Source organism: Ochlerotatus camptorhynchus, unplaced genomic scaffold (assembly GCF_037179485.1).
Source record: "Ochlerotatus camptorhynchus isolate MF236.1 unplaced genomic scaffold, CSIRO-AGI_Acam_v1.1 ptg000298l, whole genome shotgun sequence".
In the NCBI taxonomy this organism is placed as follows: domain Eukaryota; kingdom Metazoa; phylum Arthropoda; class Insecta; order Diptera; family Culicidae; genus Ochlerotatus; species Ochlerotatus camptorhynchus.
Window position 1 is genome coordinate 989,225 of NW_027040786.1, and position 18,026 is coordinate 1,007,250.

Sequence of the window (18,026 nt, forward strand, 5' to 3'; positions counted from 1 at the left end):
GAATGGCGGTACAAACTCCAGAATTGGTTAACCACAGCCTGAGCTAAAGCAACTTTAGTGAAAAGTGGAAATTAGGAGGATTTTTTTTGAGTATCACGCGTGCATGTACATAGTTCATGTTTAGTAAATTTAGTTCCGCTTCTATTGGTGGAACAAGATTTCAAATCGATTCACTTATGGAACGCTACGCAAAACATTACTTGTAAAGTGGCCCTCAGTGCTTGACCATGGCACTATGTGAATCTCCATACGAAAAGGTAGGTAAAACGATTTGCTTACATATTCGGCATTATGTGACAAGTTTTACATTAGCATGTACAATGTAACCTACATTGATCATGAAACATGATTTTGAGATCCAGAAGTCGTCTAAGTTTTCCAAAATATCCTGTCGTTAAGATCTTGATGTTCTAAAGGCTCAATGTGGCTTGATACGCACGATCTTGACGTATTCAACACATCATCCGAGCTTTCTAAAGTTTCATGATTATAAGCGCATCATAGAATGAGAACAATAAGATATTCAATGCTCTCCAAACTATTTTGGAGTTAAGATTATGCAGATCTACAGGATCAATGTAGTCTTGAACAACGGCCTTTTGCGTAGACATAGTTTAATGTGTATTGTTTACACTCTGTGAGTTGATTTTATCAGGTGCGCAAAAGTTTTCAAAATGGCGACGAAAGAAAAGTGCGTGCGCGAAAAAGTTTTGCACGAGTACTTTGAGAATAAGGATCTGTCGCATCGTGCCATCGGAAAAAAAAGATGGAAATCGCGAATTCCACGGTGTCTGGTATTGTTCGGATAGATTTTCGGGCAGACGTAAACACGTTTTGATAGCAGCATAAGCAGCTTCAAAGCTGTAATTGTATATTTGTTTTAGTTTTAATGGATTTTAAATAAAAAATGTTTTCACTTACATTTTCGTGTTGTTCTTCCTGTTCAAACCCGAAACTCTATGTGAACGTGAATTATCGCTAGCAACAAATTGCCCTAGGTTTTATAAATATTGATTAGGTTTTACAAATTTCGCATGTTAGGATAAGTTTAATTAAGTACTTACTCTTAGGTTTGTAATTTTAAGCAATTGGTATAAATCCAGCCGTACTAATAGTAGAACTAGTTATCTATAATAAATTTAGGGTTAGGATTTTCTTTGCGCGTAAATAGGCAATAAATGTATATAATTTTACCTAGGTTGATAATTTCATTAAATTCACTTGACAATAGCTCACCAAGTCTAGATTTACAAGCTTTAGGTAGGATTTACTTATTATTATATTCGATTTTATTGACTTTTAGTTTACTCTCGAATTTACTCCACTTTCACGATCACATTGTTGTTTTTGCTGTAAGTGACGTTTGAGTGACACGTCACCGGCTATGCTCTGTTTGACGTTTGCTGGTTGCCAGATCTTGGGTGGTACGGAACTCACCTCGCTACCAATGAGCCTGCCCTGTGGTATCGTAACAGGTATCATAAAACGGTTCGAAAAACGTCTGACTGTTGATCGGAAGCGAAGATCCTGAAAAAAAGCCGTCAGGTCAATGAGAACGATCACCAGTGCGCAAAACAGTCAGGTTCATTGAGTCATTTTGATATGAATATGAACTGCCATCTGCATCATCATTCACTGCCTCGTGAGAGTCTGAATGATTCAGAGGTAAACGAGTCACTGGCAGCCGAGCACCCTGTCAGTAGCTCAGTCAACACGTTTATTCTGCCGTGATGGTACCCAATACTTGTTTTGAATGACTGAGCGTGCATTTTCTATGGAAAAATGACTCAATTACATGCTGTGTGAGTGAATGCAAGCGGTGTGCGTCGCCTGCTCGTGAGTGACTGAATGTTTTTGTTGGCTCTTTCATTGCCTCGTCCTTTACCGTTTGGTACAAACGGTCTGCACAGAGCAATGGATTAAATAATGCAGTGCTTTCACACTCAGCCTAGGCAGTCAATAATTTTAAGCTCTGACGATCACAAACGCGTGGTTGGGGCCTTTAAACGGAAACCGAATGCCTCAGTTCGAGATGTGGCTAAAAAGTTGCATGTGAGCAAGACTTTCGTGCAGAATACCAAAACTTGAGCTGAACTACGTACGTTTAAGGTTCAGAAGTCCCCGAACCGTGACGAGAAACAGAATAATAACAGTTGTACGACCAGAAGTTAACAAAACCACACTGGATGACGCGACATATGTGAAGGCGGACTTCAACCAGATTCCAGGAAACCTGTATGTGACTGCCAAGGATAAGTGTGATGTTTCCGAGAACCTCGGGACACAGAAGATGCCGAAGTACGCCAAGAAGTTCTTAATTTGGCAAGTGATTTGTACTTGCGGAATGCGGAGTACACCTTTCGTTACCGCAAGCACCATGAATGGACAGGTGTATTTGGAAGAGTGTCTTCAAAAGCGGCTTCTCCCTCTCCTGAAGGCTCACGACGGTCCGACGATCTTCTGGCCGGATTTGGCATCATGCTACACGAGGGACGTACTAGAGTGGTATAAGGCGAATGATGTCGATTTCGTGCATTAAGATCTGAACCCCCCACTCTGGAACTGTGCCCAATAGAAAAATACTGGGCCATTATGAAGGAGCACCTTCTAAAACGACCCAAAGTGGTGAAGAATGTAGAAGAAAACATGGGTTAATATGCAAAAAACTGTCGATTATGAGGTCGTGCAAAACCTTATGGCCAAGGTTCGCGCATTCAGATATAAATGCGAAATAGATTAAATGAACGATACAAAAACTAACTTTAATTGTAAAAAGTTAGTAAAAACCCTGAAAATTTGGTGATAATTGGATAAAAACTCGAATTTTGAGAATTAATTTTATGTGTGCAGATTTTAAATGGTACACCCTTTACTAATTCAAGGCATCTTCCAAAATAAGCTTCAAAGTTCATTTTTTTCTATCAAATTTTGAATTCAGTTTTCTAAATCCATAATACGCTTGCGAGGCTCAATCCTTTGTAGACTCAAAAGAAACTGTTAACTACTAATATTAAATCAAAGTAAAAAATTCCATCATCACCGTCTTGGCGAACAAGATTGCAGTGCTACAATTCAACATTCTATGATTCGCTTATAATCATGAAACTTTAGAAAGTTAGGATGAACATTTTGGAAAACTTAGACGGCTTCTGGATCTAAAAATCATGTTTAATTATTAATGTAGGTATATACTAATACAAAACTAGTCAAATAATGCAGAATAGGCAAGAAAATCATTTTGCCTACCTCCTTGTATGCACATTTCTCATAGTGCCATAGTCGAGCTCTGAGAGGGCCAGTTTACAAGCAAAGCTTTGCGCGGCGTCCCATAGCTCGGGTTGTTGTGAATCAATCTTTTACCACCAATAAAAGCAAAACTAAATTTAATAAAAACGCCTCGAACCATCTTCCAGGTACACATGAAACCTCCCCTTAGGTGGATTAATAGGTTTTCTAGATATACCTGGCTTCCCTGGTTCGAAAGCTCAAGCACAAGATTTGTAAATAATGGTCACACGACCGGAATTCAGCTAAGGAAAATCGCACAAAATCTCGGCTCGCCACACCGTCTTAACCAGCAGTGGAACCAACACAGAGCCACCACGCCCAGCTGCGCGATATCAAGTAAACAAAAACAAACACAATTTGATCCAAAGCTAGCGCCACGCCGCGGTCGGATTTGACAGTGCTAATCGTTTTTTCTTTTTTCAATCCCCGACAGCTTGCTTCATTTTTTTGCTTCGCAGTAAATACATGACACAATGCACAATCCATTTTACCTACTTATCACTTCGAAAAACCACCAAAATTCACATTCACTTGGTACTTTCAATCTTCAGTAAACTTTCACGCACAATTTCACGTATGGAATGACCACTTTTAGAAGGATTGTATCGGATTTATTCGCGACCCGTTCCGTACCACGACCATCTTTTGCTTTGTTCGAGCTGCACAGGTGTGTGAGTGTGTCGATTTTCGATAGCTAATCGAGAAGGGAAAGAGGCGCGGTGGAGTGTTTTCTTTTTGTTTACCATCAAACCGACGAAACCGAGAGGGGCCGTCCATATACCACGCGACTAGTTTTTGAAAGGTTTAAGACCTCCCCCTCCCCTTTCGTAGACAATCACCATACATATTTTTTGAAAATTTGTATGAACTGTGAACATTTCAAGCTGAACAATGCACATTGACAGCCCACATAAATGTGAACCATTACTTGACCTTACCGAGAATGGTTAAAAATTGTATAATCCTTGCTAAACTTTGACTGAAATGGTTATGGAACTTTACATGAACGCTCGCATGAACTTTTGTGTGATAAAGTTTTAACCGAGGGCGATCAACTTCATAATTATATCAGCTGAATTGTAAATACACACTTCGGAAAATACACAAAAAGAATACGTAAATGCGTACGCGCTGAAACTAAAATACCAGAACCCTAATACTCAAAAATACCACAAAAATACTTTGATCACGAAAAATACATTTCATAATGAATTTAATACACTTTAATACAAAAATACACAAAACTTAAAAATACAAAATACACCTTATCAAATCGGGTAGATGAATCGAAAATACTCAAGTTGACTGCCCCTCGGTTTTCACCTTATGTATCACACTAAGATTTTGTTTTCGTGTTCGGTAAATTTTACCGAAATCAGAACAGTTGACCGTTCGGTAAAACTTTGACCTTCATTTTAAAGGCTATTGAACTTGAAAATAATTTCAAAACATGTTTAACCTTGCTTAAATGATCAAATCTTGTCATTTTCGTGGAGATTTAGTTTCAAAGTAGCTGAAAAGCAATTGAATTTAATTGCATAAATTTTACCGTACAGTTCAGCTGTTCAGATTTCAGTAAAAATTACCGAAGTCGGCGATAATTTCTAAGTGTGATTATGGATTTTTGGAAGTGAATTTTACAAATAATGTTTTGTTGCCATTTCCATTCCAAATTCTTGTTTTCTCCATACATTTTTGGTAATGGAATTATATTGGAACCCTTAGTTGGAACCATTTTATTTACGATTTGAGAACTTTAATAGTAATGGTTATAGTAGTCGGTAAATTTCATAGATGGTTTTGTAACATCGATCAACTTTATGTGGAATATATCGCGAATTGGTTGCCTGTAAATTACAGATTACCAATTCGCGATATATTTCACGTGATGTTGACCAATAATACAAAACCATTAATGGACCTTACTGGCTACCATAACCATTATCATTAATGTTCTCAAACCATAAGTAAAAAGGTTCTAAAATAGTCCTCTCTCCGAATATGTATGGAGAAAACAAAATTTGGAATGGTAATGGTTCTTAACAACCCATTATTTGTAAGGTTCACTTCCAAAGAACCATAATACATAAGGTTAAAACTTTATCACACAAACGTTCATGTAAAGTTCATTAACCATTGCAGTGAAAGTTTAGCAGGAATTATAAACAATTTTTAACCATTTTCGGTAGCTGTACCCTCCGCTCAGTGGTGTGGGTTCGTACATGTATAGATGATGGTGTGCGTGTTTTCTTCCAACGCTGCAGTTCAACGTTGTATCGCCAAAGACCTATTGGCGCTGTTATCTGTATCTATAAATTCCAAAGAGTGAAGGGGGTCTGGGTAAGGTCAAGTAATGGTTTGCATTTTTTATGCGGGAGATTCTCTTCGTCGACATTCTCATAGGCGAATCCAAAAGAAACTGAGCGATCGTTTCAGCCTCTGGCGGTTAACAGGGGAACCCTCAAAAGAGGGATGAGGGTGGAAATTTTCACCGTGAAGCATGCACGGCGAATGAGAACGACCCAAATTTGAGTTTAGTTCACTCATAATCGCCAAAAGTACAGGAACTCAGCAATGAGTAAATTTGTCTCATAATTTCCTGTGGAAAACCTAAAAAAATCTGCCGGAAAATGAGGAAATTGACGAAAATTTTATTCAGTCTCGGAGTAGTACCAATCTTTACTTTTCTCAAATTCGAGAATTTTTCCCTGTAAAAACCTGGGAAAACATGAGACAAATTTTACTCATCGCTGAGTTCCTGCACTTTTGGCGATTATGAGTAAACTAAACTCAAATTTGGGTCGTTCTCATTCGCCGTGTAGGAAGAGGACAACAATGTTCACCTTTCCTGATTTATTTATCCACCGCAGGTGCTTGAATCATCATCCACGTGGAATATTTTGTTTTCTTGGGTTTGCAGTGATCCGGCTAATGCTTCCATATATTTTTGATGAGAAAAATTTAGATTTATAAAATTGTCCCAGCGGTAATGATCTTCCGGTTTTTTAATGTGTGGTTATTTCAGCTGTAAATCAGTTCAGATCTGTAGTTAATCGAAAAATAAGACCACTCCCGATGGAAATTGGCAAGTTGTGCAATAAAATCACCGACAAACCGACATGACACTTAATTCTGACTTATGCCCGAAAATCGTAAACGGTTGATTTAAATGTGCAGTGATCCGAACTGGCAAAAGCTAGAGTCGGTGTATAATGAGTCACGCCAAGAGTGAAGCCAAGTCTACCTATTGAACTGTCAAACCGGCTACCTATCGTGCAAAGTAAACAAGCATTACGATGCTATGAAAGGTCCACGGAAGGTATTGCAATTAAATATAACCGAAGAAATGATCATATACACACAGTGAGCATTACATTTGTCATGCGATACGTTTTGTAATGATCAGTAATGACAATTTCTACTATTTTTCCTTAAGATAATTCGACAAAATCACTGATATAATGATTTACTACAGCCGTTAATTTTTTTCCTCGCTAGAAGTCATTTGAAGTTGATGCAGAAGTCCTCTGTTGCCAAGTTAAAAGAAAAGGAATCTTTCGAGAACCGTGATGCGAGTTCAACTGTTTTTCTCTTGGCGTGACTCATTATACACCGACTCTAGCAAAAGCACAGAATTTTTTGATCTAGACAAAAATAATTTGTCCAGAATAGATCAGACACGAACCAATTAATAAATTTTGCATGCAGGTTCATGGCTTAGCTAAATATTTCCAGCGAACCCGGAGCCAGATGGCATTAGTGTGCTTTGGTCGGAATTTCATTGTTTTTGCTATGGTCATTCATGTCGGTTTGTCGGTGATAAAATGTACATTATTTTGAGTTTTGAAAGTCATAATTACACGCAGAAAAAAGTATCATCGAAATAAAAATATTTGAGGTAAAAATAAACGTAAACTCAGTTTGTTCTGGCCACAAAAATAAAATAGGTTGATTCAAACGTACGTTATGTTTAAAGTCATGTGATATCAATGTTTAAAATAAAAATCGTAAAATATACGTTTATTTTAAAAATATTCGAGTTGAAAATAAACGTGAATATTTTTGTTTGATTTGACAGCTTTGTAAACAAAAATAAATATTTTTATTTTAAACATGATTTTAGAGTTTATCTTATACCCCGTTCACATTACAGCGTATATCACGTAATATACGCTGTCTTGCAATGAGCACTCATACATCTAGTTTTCACTGGAAATCCTATGTATGAGTGCTCATTGCAAGACAGCCTATATTACGTGATATACGCTGTAATGTGAACGGGGTATTAAACGTATTTAATGTTAAGAAAAAATATATATTTATTTATTATTATAAATTATCAATGCGCGATAAAATAAAACGTTCGATTCCGATCAACCTGACACACTCAAGCTGGGAAGACAGTTGTAAACCAAAAATTCTTCCACAATGCAACGTTTTCGAGACATGGCATCAATGCTGGTACCCGGCGTTTGATGACTGTATAATGTCTCCACGTAGAACATCTCATCCAGGAGCCAGTTCTATCTTTCGTACAGGAATATAACTGATAGGAATTCTTCCAATCAGAGTCTCACCAGCTCCATTGTCGCTTCGTCCAGCTCTTGATATAATCCGGTCACTACCAAAAACTTCAGATCGTGCGAAATGCCATCTTCTGCGCCTTTATTGTCTCCGCCAACCAGAATGAGAATGATTCCATTCTTATTCGTCACGTACAGAAACCGATCATCGTCAGTCAAACACAGACATGGTGACAAAAGCTGTCAAATACAATGGATTTTGATATTGTTGAAATAAACATGCCTTTGAATTTAATTCAAACATAAATATTTTCGTTTTAAACATGTTTTCAATTAACTTTGAATAATCAATATGTTTAGAGTACACGGAGATCAAATTAGTTAAGTTAAGATAACAATCCTAATAGTTACTTTCACATGGAAAAATATTTTTGCTTGAAAGAAACCTATAGTTATTCCAACATTAATTTTAACGGCAACTCAATCATATCTACCTAATAGATTCAACTGTTCATCTTATACTCAATTCAACAATAGCTATGATCAATTATAACAACCGTCAAATGTAATTTATTTATATATTTTTGGTTTCAAGTGATCATCATAAATCCACACACTTTTAGCTTGTCATGCGTAGAGCAGGCGATAAGATAGCTGGCTCTCACGCAGATCAACACGCTTCGAATCTAAGTTGAATATTCTTGTACACTTTTTTATGATTTTGCAGTTGTGTTTTTGAGATCGATAAAGAAGAAAAACAAACTTCCTTAATATGTCGATAATGAAGAGCAGTTCGTTCAATAAACATTGTAAAATTTTGCTTTTCTAACAACAGTTTTCTTGAATCAACTAAAACATAGTTGTATTTTGAAGTTTAACGTTTGTTCAGCTACTTAAAAATATAGTTGAGCCAACCGAGGAGCCAACTATGGACTATAGTTGTTGCCCTCTATATATAGTCAAATCAACTATAGTTTCGGGTTATCTCTAAATCAATTGAACAATATAGTTATTTTGACCGGAAAAATAATTACGTCTGCTATAATTTGTTCTCCGTGTATAAACATTTATATTTTTGATATAAATGAACAAAATTCGCATCCGTGTATGATGTAAACAAATGGACTGAATGATATTTCCTCTCAAAATCGGCTAGCGCACTCTACATTGATGGTGCATAAAAAGAGCCTATTGCATCCTCACGGCCATGTTAAAACCTCGGTTAAAACATTCCCAGCTATTTTCACCATAGATCGATGGAATAAGCTATTATCTAGCTTCTAATATGACAAACACGATAATAAACGGTTTTGGGACCGAAGAGAGTACCAGAGCTGAGCCAAAAAGTTGAGAACGTTATTTCGGGACCTTCTAGTCTTCTAGACCTTCTTCTCGGGATCTTCTAGTCTGCTCAAACAACGATACAAACAATAATAGTAGAAAAAAGAGCATGAGAAGAAAATCCCATTACTTCATGAGGGGAAATCCCGACACAGCTAGTGACACTGGGTAAAGAAGGGGAAATTAAGTAGGGTATAAATACGGGCTAGCTGAGCTCGTTGAAGCAACCAATCGTGAACGACTCACTACAAGATAATGGCGCCGGACTCTCCCACCCGCTTGAGCCGGTCTGGCGTTCACTCGACCATTGACATCGTCGTCAGTAACATGGGAGACAACATCTCGCAACCTGTGACCCACCAGGAGCTAAGTTCGGACCACTATCCGGTGGTGGCCGATGTGGGCTCATCCGTCAACCGATTCCAAGCTTCCCGACGGAACTACCATCGCGTCACTGTCCTTCCGGAGACGCCCGTAGACGTTGACCGGTGTCTGCATTCCATAGAGGAGGCGATATCCCGGGCCAGGGTACAACACGTGCCAGTATCCAGACAGGTGAGCAATACTCTGAACCTTGACAGATCTACCAAAGACCTTATAAGACTCCGTAACACCATCCGAAGGCAGTACCAACGCTCTGGTCTACCTGTCCTTAAAACCCACTGTAATCGCCCAAAAACCATCCAAGCCAGGATGGTGGACCTCAGAAATCAGGACTTTGCTTACAGGATCCGCTCTCTCCCAGATTGTGCAAAGCCTTTTTGGAAACTTATCAAAATTCTTAAAAATAAGCCAAGACCCATTCCACCACTGACCCCACTGGATAGTCCCGGCGACCCAGTGGTTCATCTGATAACTCCTGAAGAGAAGGCTGCCGCGATAGGTCAACACTTCGTCAGCTCTTATAACCTCGGACAAAACATCGTCAGCTCTCACGAAGCTGAGGTTGCTGAAAACGCAACCAACCTCCATCAGATTCTCAATATTTTTTTTTTCGAGGAATCCGAGATTACGGCTGACGAACTGTTGGCCTATATCAAATCATTTAAAAACATGAAGGCCCCAGGTTTCGACAGCATCCTGAATCTGGAACTCAAACGCTTGAGATCCACATTCTACAACCATCTGGCACTGATTTTTAATCTGAGCCTCCGACTTGGCTACTTCCCCTCGTGCTGGAAGCCTGGAAGTCATACCCATCCGGAAACTTGGGAAGGACCGTCCTCTCCTTCAAGTTATCGACCAACTAGCCTTCTCTCAGGTTTATCAAAATGGGCGTTGACGGCACCGTCGAAAAATTTGCTCTTGCACCAAATATAGACAGTTTCTTATGGGAATTTTCGGTGGAGTGAAAGGATAGTACCATAGAGGTAACTCTAAGACCACTGGGTCCCGAAGAAAATCATTATTATTTTTGGCTCACTCAGTACCAGAACAACGGTCCCAAGCAGTCCCAAGCTATTTCACTCACCCCTGCATGTTCTGCATGAATCCACACACCCCTGATGTTATCTGTCAAACTTTCATAGCGAATCAAAACAAACATAGTGTAGTAATAGAATTTCAACTAGAATAGGGTACGTTAATCGTTTGCTTGGGACCAATAGGCTACTAAAGTGGTGAGCCAATTTAAAATCGTTAGTTTCGTATTGATTGTTGATAGTACAAAGTCCGCCATGTTTCACGCACAGTCTGACGTTTGCTTATGGATTTTCTCATAGGAGTAAAGAGCTACAACAGACTTGTTCCGTCGGTGAATAATAAGATCTGCCTGAACGGCACAGTGGTGGAATGGTCGAAAGAGGTTGCTGAAAACGCAACCAACCTTCATCAGATTCCCAATATTTTTTACGAGGAATCCGAATCCGAGATTACGGCTGACGAACTGTTGGCCTATATTTGATTTTTGATTTTGATTTTGCGAGACAGAAGGGGGTCTTATGAAGGCCAGATCTCAAGTCTCAAGGCCAGATTCCAGAACTTGAGTGGAACATGGTTCTCACGTCAGACTATAATGTCTAAAATGAACCACATGCCCCAACCAACCCCTAGAACGGCTCCCATACACTCTCCATGCTGAATCGTGAGTCCCCCCTTTTCCCATATCATTACATGCAAAATAATAACCCGATGCAGGTCAATTGAATATGCCTAATTGAATTAGTTGCAATGATAGTGTTAACAGTAATGACAGTATAATATAGTAATTTAATAAAATGAATATTTACCTGTTAATAATGATCGAGGTTGGTGAAAATATTTAAAATAAATAAATTCATTCTTACCTTTTTATGGTTGTTTGATTATTAATTGCTATTATTACCTGCTTAGAGTTGGCTCCTTTAAAATACTGTGTATAATTTACCTAATTATTCCTCAGTTCTATCGATTTGTGATAGAACCACGCTCAGCATATTATCCTGTAGTACGACTTGGGCATGCACCATGCAAGTAAGTCATCTCTCGTCAAAATGATGGGATATGGGGTGATGATGAAGGGATATAGAAAACGAATAAAAGAACAGAAAGAAAGGTATTAGTATTGGTTACATTCACCACCCTCCCCCCCCACACACACACACAACGAAAAAGAAACATAGATGCACAGACAAACAGAAATAACACATTTAATATTTTTCTCCACAAAACATAGTCACTAAAACGCTAGCGCCATCTGTTGAGTATCATGTGATGGATAGTACGCTGAACAGATGGCGCTAGTGTGCAAACGTCAAACGCAAGGGAACCGACCGTGTGCGCCACAGGTGGCGGCACCACCAACCAAAAACACCCGAATTGACCGTCGTCAAATGCGTATTCGATGAACAACCTGTCCAACCGAGTGTTATGTCTGTTTGTCTGTGATAGATGGGTTATTAGGAAAGTACAACTACATTATAACTATTAGTGCAATGGATGAACGTTAGTTTCGGGGTCATGTTAGTGTTAGAGTTTTGTTAGTATTGACCCGTATTCAGCCCTGTCGGCCCCTCGAACACTAGTCGCAGGCAGTTGTTGTTAGGAAATGCGACACTGTCACTGCTACTATGTTAGAGGTGTGACCCGTCAAGTTTCGAAGTGCAAAAAAAAAACTGTTAGAACTTTCTTATAAATTAATTTTACACTCAAAGCAAACTATTTACCTTAGCATTACAAAATATTAAAATTATGATAAAACTACAATTTACGGCTCCGTGAAATTAACTCGCATGAACCTTTCAAATCAATGAACTGGAGAAAAACTATAATTTTATCAAATTGCAAAAAAAAAAATCATAGCGACACTTGACAAATCATCATCAAGCCCCTCATCCTTGGACAGGGCTGACGAACTGTTGGCCTATATCAAATCATTTAAAAACATGAAGGCCCCAGGTTTCGACAGCATCCTGAATCTGGAACTCAAACACTTGAGATCCACATTCTACAACCATCTGGCACTGATTTTTAATCTGAGCCTCCGACTTGGCTACTTCCCCTCGTGCTGGTCGTGCTGGAAGTCGGCTAAAGTCATACCCATCTGGAAACCTGGGAAGGACCGTCCTCTCCTTCAAGTTATCGACCAATTAGCCTTCTCTCAGGATTATCAAAATTTTTCGAAAGAGCAGTCTAACACCGGCTGCTAACATCTGCCGAAGAAAACACCTTGTTACTCGAGGTACAGTTTGGTTTTCGGAAAGGTCGTTCGACCATCCACCAGCTGACTCGAGTAACAAACATTCTCAGACGGAACAAGTCTGTTTCGAAAACATCTGCCATGGCGTTGTTGGACGTTGACAATGTCTGGCATGATGGCTTGGTGTTCAAATTGCAGCATTACGGTCTTCCAATCTTCCTAGTGAAGATAATTAACAACTACCCTTCGAACAGGACATTCCGAGCGAGATTCTGAGTTTCTCTGAATGGCATCACATCGGATGCTTTCTACATCGGTGCCGGGGTTCCACAAGGAAGCATCCTTGGCCCTATTATACTCAATCTGTTCACCTCCGATATGCCGGCTCTCCCTGATGGTGGATCGTTGTCTCTACTCACAGATGACACATCCATCGTCTACAAAGGTATGGTCATCGGAGCCAAACTTCAGAGAGGCCTGGACGTCCTGTCTGAATATTTCAGCAGCTAGAAGATCAGTATCAACGCGGCAAAGACCCAGGTCATCATATTTCCACACTCTTAATCTCCCAGACTTGTTCCGTTGGTGATGGAGATCTGCCTGAACGGCACAGTGGTGGAATGGTCAAAGAAGGTAGTCTACCTCGGCTTAACACTAGACAGCAAGCTGATTTTCAGGGAGCACGTGGACAAAAACAAAACCAAGTGTAATATCTTGATAAGATCACTGCATCCACTTATCAACAGGAGGTCTACTCTATCCCTGAAAAATAAGCTTGCTGTCTACAAACAAATCATCCTTCCCTTAATAGAATACGCGATGCCAATCTGGGAGAGTTGCGCCAAATGCCATCATCTTAAACTCCAAAGGATCCAGAACAAGGTCCTTAGGATGGTCCTAAACAGTCCCCTGCGGACTAGAAATTCTTAGATCCACCTCCTAGCTGGAATTCAGACATTAGAAGAACGGAGAGTATTTTTTCATCCTGGAAAGGTTCAGAGACACATGTCTGAGATCAAATCATCAGATCATACGTGATCTAGCACGTTAAGTTAAGTTATGTTCGTAGTTAGGTAGGTTTTCACTTTTTTCAATTCAAACAAAACACACCCTCCAAAGGGGTATTCTGTTAACTAGTTGAAAAACGCAAATATTAAATTAGAAAATCAAATTAATCAAAGATGAAGAGCCAAATAGGCTAATCAATTAAAATGTTGAATCAATGTACTACCATAATCAACAGAAATAAATATAATGTTACTACTTAATACTACTCGTTGAGGCATTCTTGTGACGAATTTCGAAGGTGACGGACCACCACCAGCAGTGGAAGGAAGCAGATCAGTTTGGATGATCTGCGGATATGTTGAGCTTGATTTTTGATCGGGATTTAATCCTTGGATAATACCGGTTGGAGTTTACCACCATAGAAGCCTGTTGGCCAGGACTTTATATAAATGACATTGAAGCCCAACGGGACTGTATTGAAAAGGCACAACAGCTTTTGCAAACAAAAGTTGTAAGGCCCTTTACTCGCCAACCGAAATACGTCTACGCAACCAACAACATCATCGGGCAAGGGAAATTCTCTCATTTCTGTTAGTGATATTAATAGCTAGCAAAAGGAACTTCAGATGCAGGGAAATCTTAATCTAGACGATTAATAATTAACAAAACAGCAACGAAGAGGAGAACCGATCTTAGACTCTTATGATTCTGAGCTGGAAATATGCTAAAACGATAGACAAATAATTCTATATTCTGCTGTAAGTTTGATACACGCTAATAGTCAGTTACTAAGTAACCCCAGTTTTTACGATTTTTCCAATATTGTAAAAGTGGCTCCAACACTCATTTATTCACATGTGCTTCTAGTTACAACAATAATTTCTATTCTTCCTTCGGTGCCGGTCCCATCTTGCACTCCGGGTACTTGTCGGTTAAGAAACTGCGGATCTCTCCCGTCTCAGCGAGCATTCTCAGTCGCACCTTATCTTGATTCCGCATATACTCCCGCTTTTTCAGATAAATTTCGTAGGACCGGTACTTAGTGTAGAACGGAGGGAACTTCTTCTTTTTCAGTTGAATCTTGCCATCCATGCAGAATTGCGTATAGTCAAGGATTTCATTGCTTTCCAATTCATCTTCCGTTCGGCAAGCGGTTGGACTTGCGACCACTTTCGGAAAATTACCATTCTCCGGACGAAACTCAACGACGTGCAATCCCTTGGATTCTGCAATTTGCTGATGATTCCTCTGTTGCAGCAAACCAATGAAGAATGCCTTGACCACATGTTGGACATTAGTTGAGCCCTCGCATTTTGCCCGAAGATCCTTGATTCCTATCACTTCGCAAACGGCCTTGATGGCTCGATGACATTTCAAGCCGTAGCCTTCCGGTTTACGCTCGACGAAAATCTTTGTCGCACCAAAAGCACAATAGAAGTCGTGGAAAACAGTGTGACCATTGCACAGCTCGAAATACATCAATTTCTGACCGGCACGATTTTTTGCCTGTCGTAACGCTGCCTTAATATCGATGGCCTTGCCGAATCCGAATCCTGCCAAACCGTTGCCGTTTCCCGTCACTGTCATTGCTGAAACGCGTCTCTTCCGACCAAGATTGCCCTTCATATTGACAACGGTCTTCAGTTCCAAACATTTGGTGTCGAATCCTTCAAACTCGTCCTCTCCAATTGCATCCGGCGGTCCGATACTACGACCAGGCATTTTAGATCCAGACCACCCTCGCTCAAGGGGACTGAGCTTCATCCGTTTGAAGTTCACCATCTCATCGCGAATCTTCTTGAGCTTGGCTTCCCGCTCCTTATCTTCCGGAAGCTGCTGCTGTTGGACAAGCTCTCGACCTCGAATAATCGGCGCTGACAATCCTGGCCATACAATGTTGGCCTTACCGAAACCAATCACCTGTCCTTTGTTCAAATCCTTAGGAGTTATACGTCCGGAACCCTTGCCTCGTCCTCGCTTTTTGCCGGCATTACTAACCGAAATGATACCCTTCCAAATTTGCTGCGCGGGCACTGAAATAGGAATAACTCGTAAATGCGTGACTACTCGTTTTACAACGATAAAACTTACATTTGTTGAAGAAACTGGTCCCCCTGGAGTTATATAATGTCGGAAGAGTGGGTTGAAGCAGCTTGCGACTAGACGATGACGATTCGCCCGGTTGATGGTTGCTCGCAAAACATGCGCTCGGTGTGGTTGTTGATTTGGACAATGTTCTCGTAATATGGAGAGAGGAGAATCCGCGAATCAGTGATTCACTGTTGTTTGCTACGAGCCGTAGCATTTTGGTGTGCTTTTATTGCTTTTTACACTAGTTTTTCCACAGTTTTTATACAATTTTCATTACAAAACACTACCACCGAAACGTTTTGCGTAAAAAATCAGAAAGTGTTTTGGTCGGTAACTTCGTTGACAGTTCACTGATGGAGAATAGTAGCGTCAAAGACTAGTGGTAAATTTATGAGAGGGATGGCTAAAATTTGTTATGTCGCATAATTTCACATACAGGTGGCGCACATGGTCTGTGAATTTTGCAAAAGGGCGTAATTAAAAATATTTATATTCTTTATCACTGCAAATTTGTTTTACCAAAGACATTATACAGCAGTTTCATGCAATATCTTCTTGAAAAAGCTAAAATCGGACTCAAATAATTCCGATTTAAATGAAAATATTTATATTTTCAACCGGAGGATACATGAATATTCCATGGCTATTGAGACCATTTTTACTCAAGCGGAATATTTTAAAGGCGAATATCGATAAATTATCAGTTGAAAATTAATTATATGATTTGAGTAGTAGCTATACTGAAGATCCGAGAGATGTCGCCCCTTCAGTGGTAGGAAAATCATTTTTGCAGTATGGAGAATATCAGAAAATCCACGATTTGTGACTAAAAATGCTTTCACAGAAGGAAACAAATAAACGAGTGTTTACCTTATTACCATAGTAATGTACTCGTGTACATTGTGCACCTAAAACTGCCCATAAAGACGATAATGAATAAAAACTGAAAATTTTCATGCATTTCCAAATGGTTTCCTAATACCATTCCCATACATTCGAAGTGACTGGCCCTCTGGATGTGGATGATGTCAAAAACAACAAAACATGATTAATTGCCACATGGCGCAACCCGCACTTAGTGTCTAGTGTATGTTTTGCAACGCCAGCGCCATCATGTTGTAAAAGAGGGTTTTTAAGTGGGGAAGTCGCCGTTAGTGGCGCTTAAGTCAAATAGGAATCTTTACACAAGTTTTTAGAGAAATTTTGTTCTAATCTCAACGTCTGTTCTCTGTGCTATGATTGAAAAAAAAAAACTGTAATGCGAATTCAGTTTAATGACCCATTCAACCCAGCATTTTGCCTTCTGTTAGAGAGCGTTTATTGGGCCACGGATATAAATAGATCCAAGTCGAATAATTCCAAATTATAAATTGGCATAAAGAATTATTGTTCTTATTCACATCGTTGTGATTTTGCGCTGTTAAATTAATGTTTTTTTTTTTTTTATCACACAGGCTATCGTTCTTCGTTTTTCTCGTTCTGTAGGCTAGCAAAATTGTACCGGTTGTTAGTGAAAAGTGCAGTTCGTTGCGATAATCGTCTATTTGGAGCATATTTCGTGTTGAGAAAACAGTGAAAAAGTTATCTTGTAGTGTTTACTGTTGTTTTATTGTCGATAGGGTTTTTGATCTAATTTCCGTCCTACTAAGCAAAACCCGCGCTTTACCTCTCTTTTCTGAACGAGTTTAAACAAAACATGGAATATTTTATCAAAAATGACTTGCAAATTTATTCACCTTTCCATACGTACCGTTGGATTTGATAAAGAGTCACAAATTGTTGAGATATTGTCTAAAATCTAACACTGCTTCTTGATTCTAAATTCGTTCTACGAGTTTCAATTCCGTCCTAACGCATTGAAACGCCGTTAGATTTTCTTCGTCCTACGGATAAACGTAGAAAAAGGGGATTCGCTAGGAGCGCTTCTTTTGTTTTGAGAACAATGAGCGTAAATATTCTTATAATGCGCTCTAACAGGATTTATGTTGTAGCTAATGAACTAACGCATCGGAACAAACCCATTATTGATTTGTGCACGGTGAAATCATTGATATTATTGATCTTTTCTGATCGATAGAACGGAAATGGGCGATTACGACGAACTAGCGCTCTACCCTGTCAGACGCTCTGCAGAATCCAACTCCACCTTGCGTACTAGA

General features: G+C 39.4%; 2 protein-coding genes across 3 annotated transcripts in view; both read right to left on the reverse strand.

Annotated features, from left to right (window-relative positions):
* The window catches only part of LOC135706937 (autophagy-related protein 2 homolog A-like), a 111,938-nt gene extending 108,019 nt beyond the window's left edge, over positions 1-3,919 (reverse strand). The window contains exon 1 of the mRNA XM_065228621.1: positions 3,784-3,919. The gene's annotated coding sequence lies outside the window, so the exon portion shown is untranslated. The remainder of the gene's footprint in view (positions 1-3,783) is intronic.
* LOC135706941 (small ribosomal subunit protein uS5m) overlaps positions 1-16,170 on the reverse strand; it is a 45,187-nt gene extending 29,017 nt beyond the window's left edge. The window contains exons 1-2 of one of the 2 annotated variants that reach the window (XM_065228631.1): positions 15,868-16,170; positions 14,651-15,809 (exon numbers count right to left, since the gene is read on the reverse strand). In XM_065228631.1, coding sequence (XP_065084703.1) covers positions 14,659-15,809; positions 15,868-16,081 — 1,365 coding nt within the window. In that variant the 5' untranslated portion in view covers positions 16,082-16,170 and the 3' untranslated portion in view covers positions 14,651-14,658. Of the gene's footprint in view, positions 1-14,585; positions 15,810-15,867 lie in introns of those variants that run through there. The other variant, XM_065228630.1, reaches the window with a different exon arrangement.
* Positions 16,171-18,026: the final 1,856 nt, after the last annotated feature.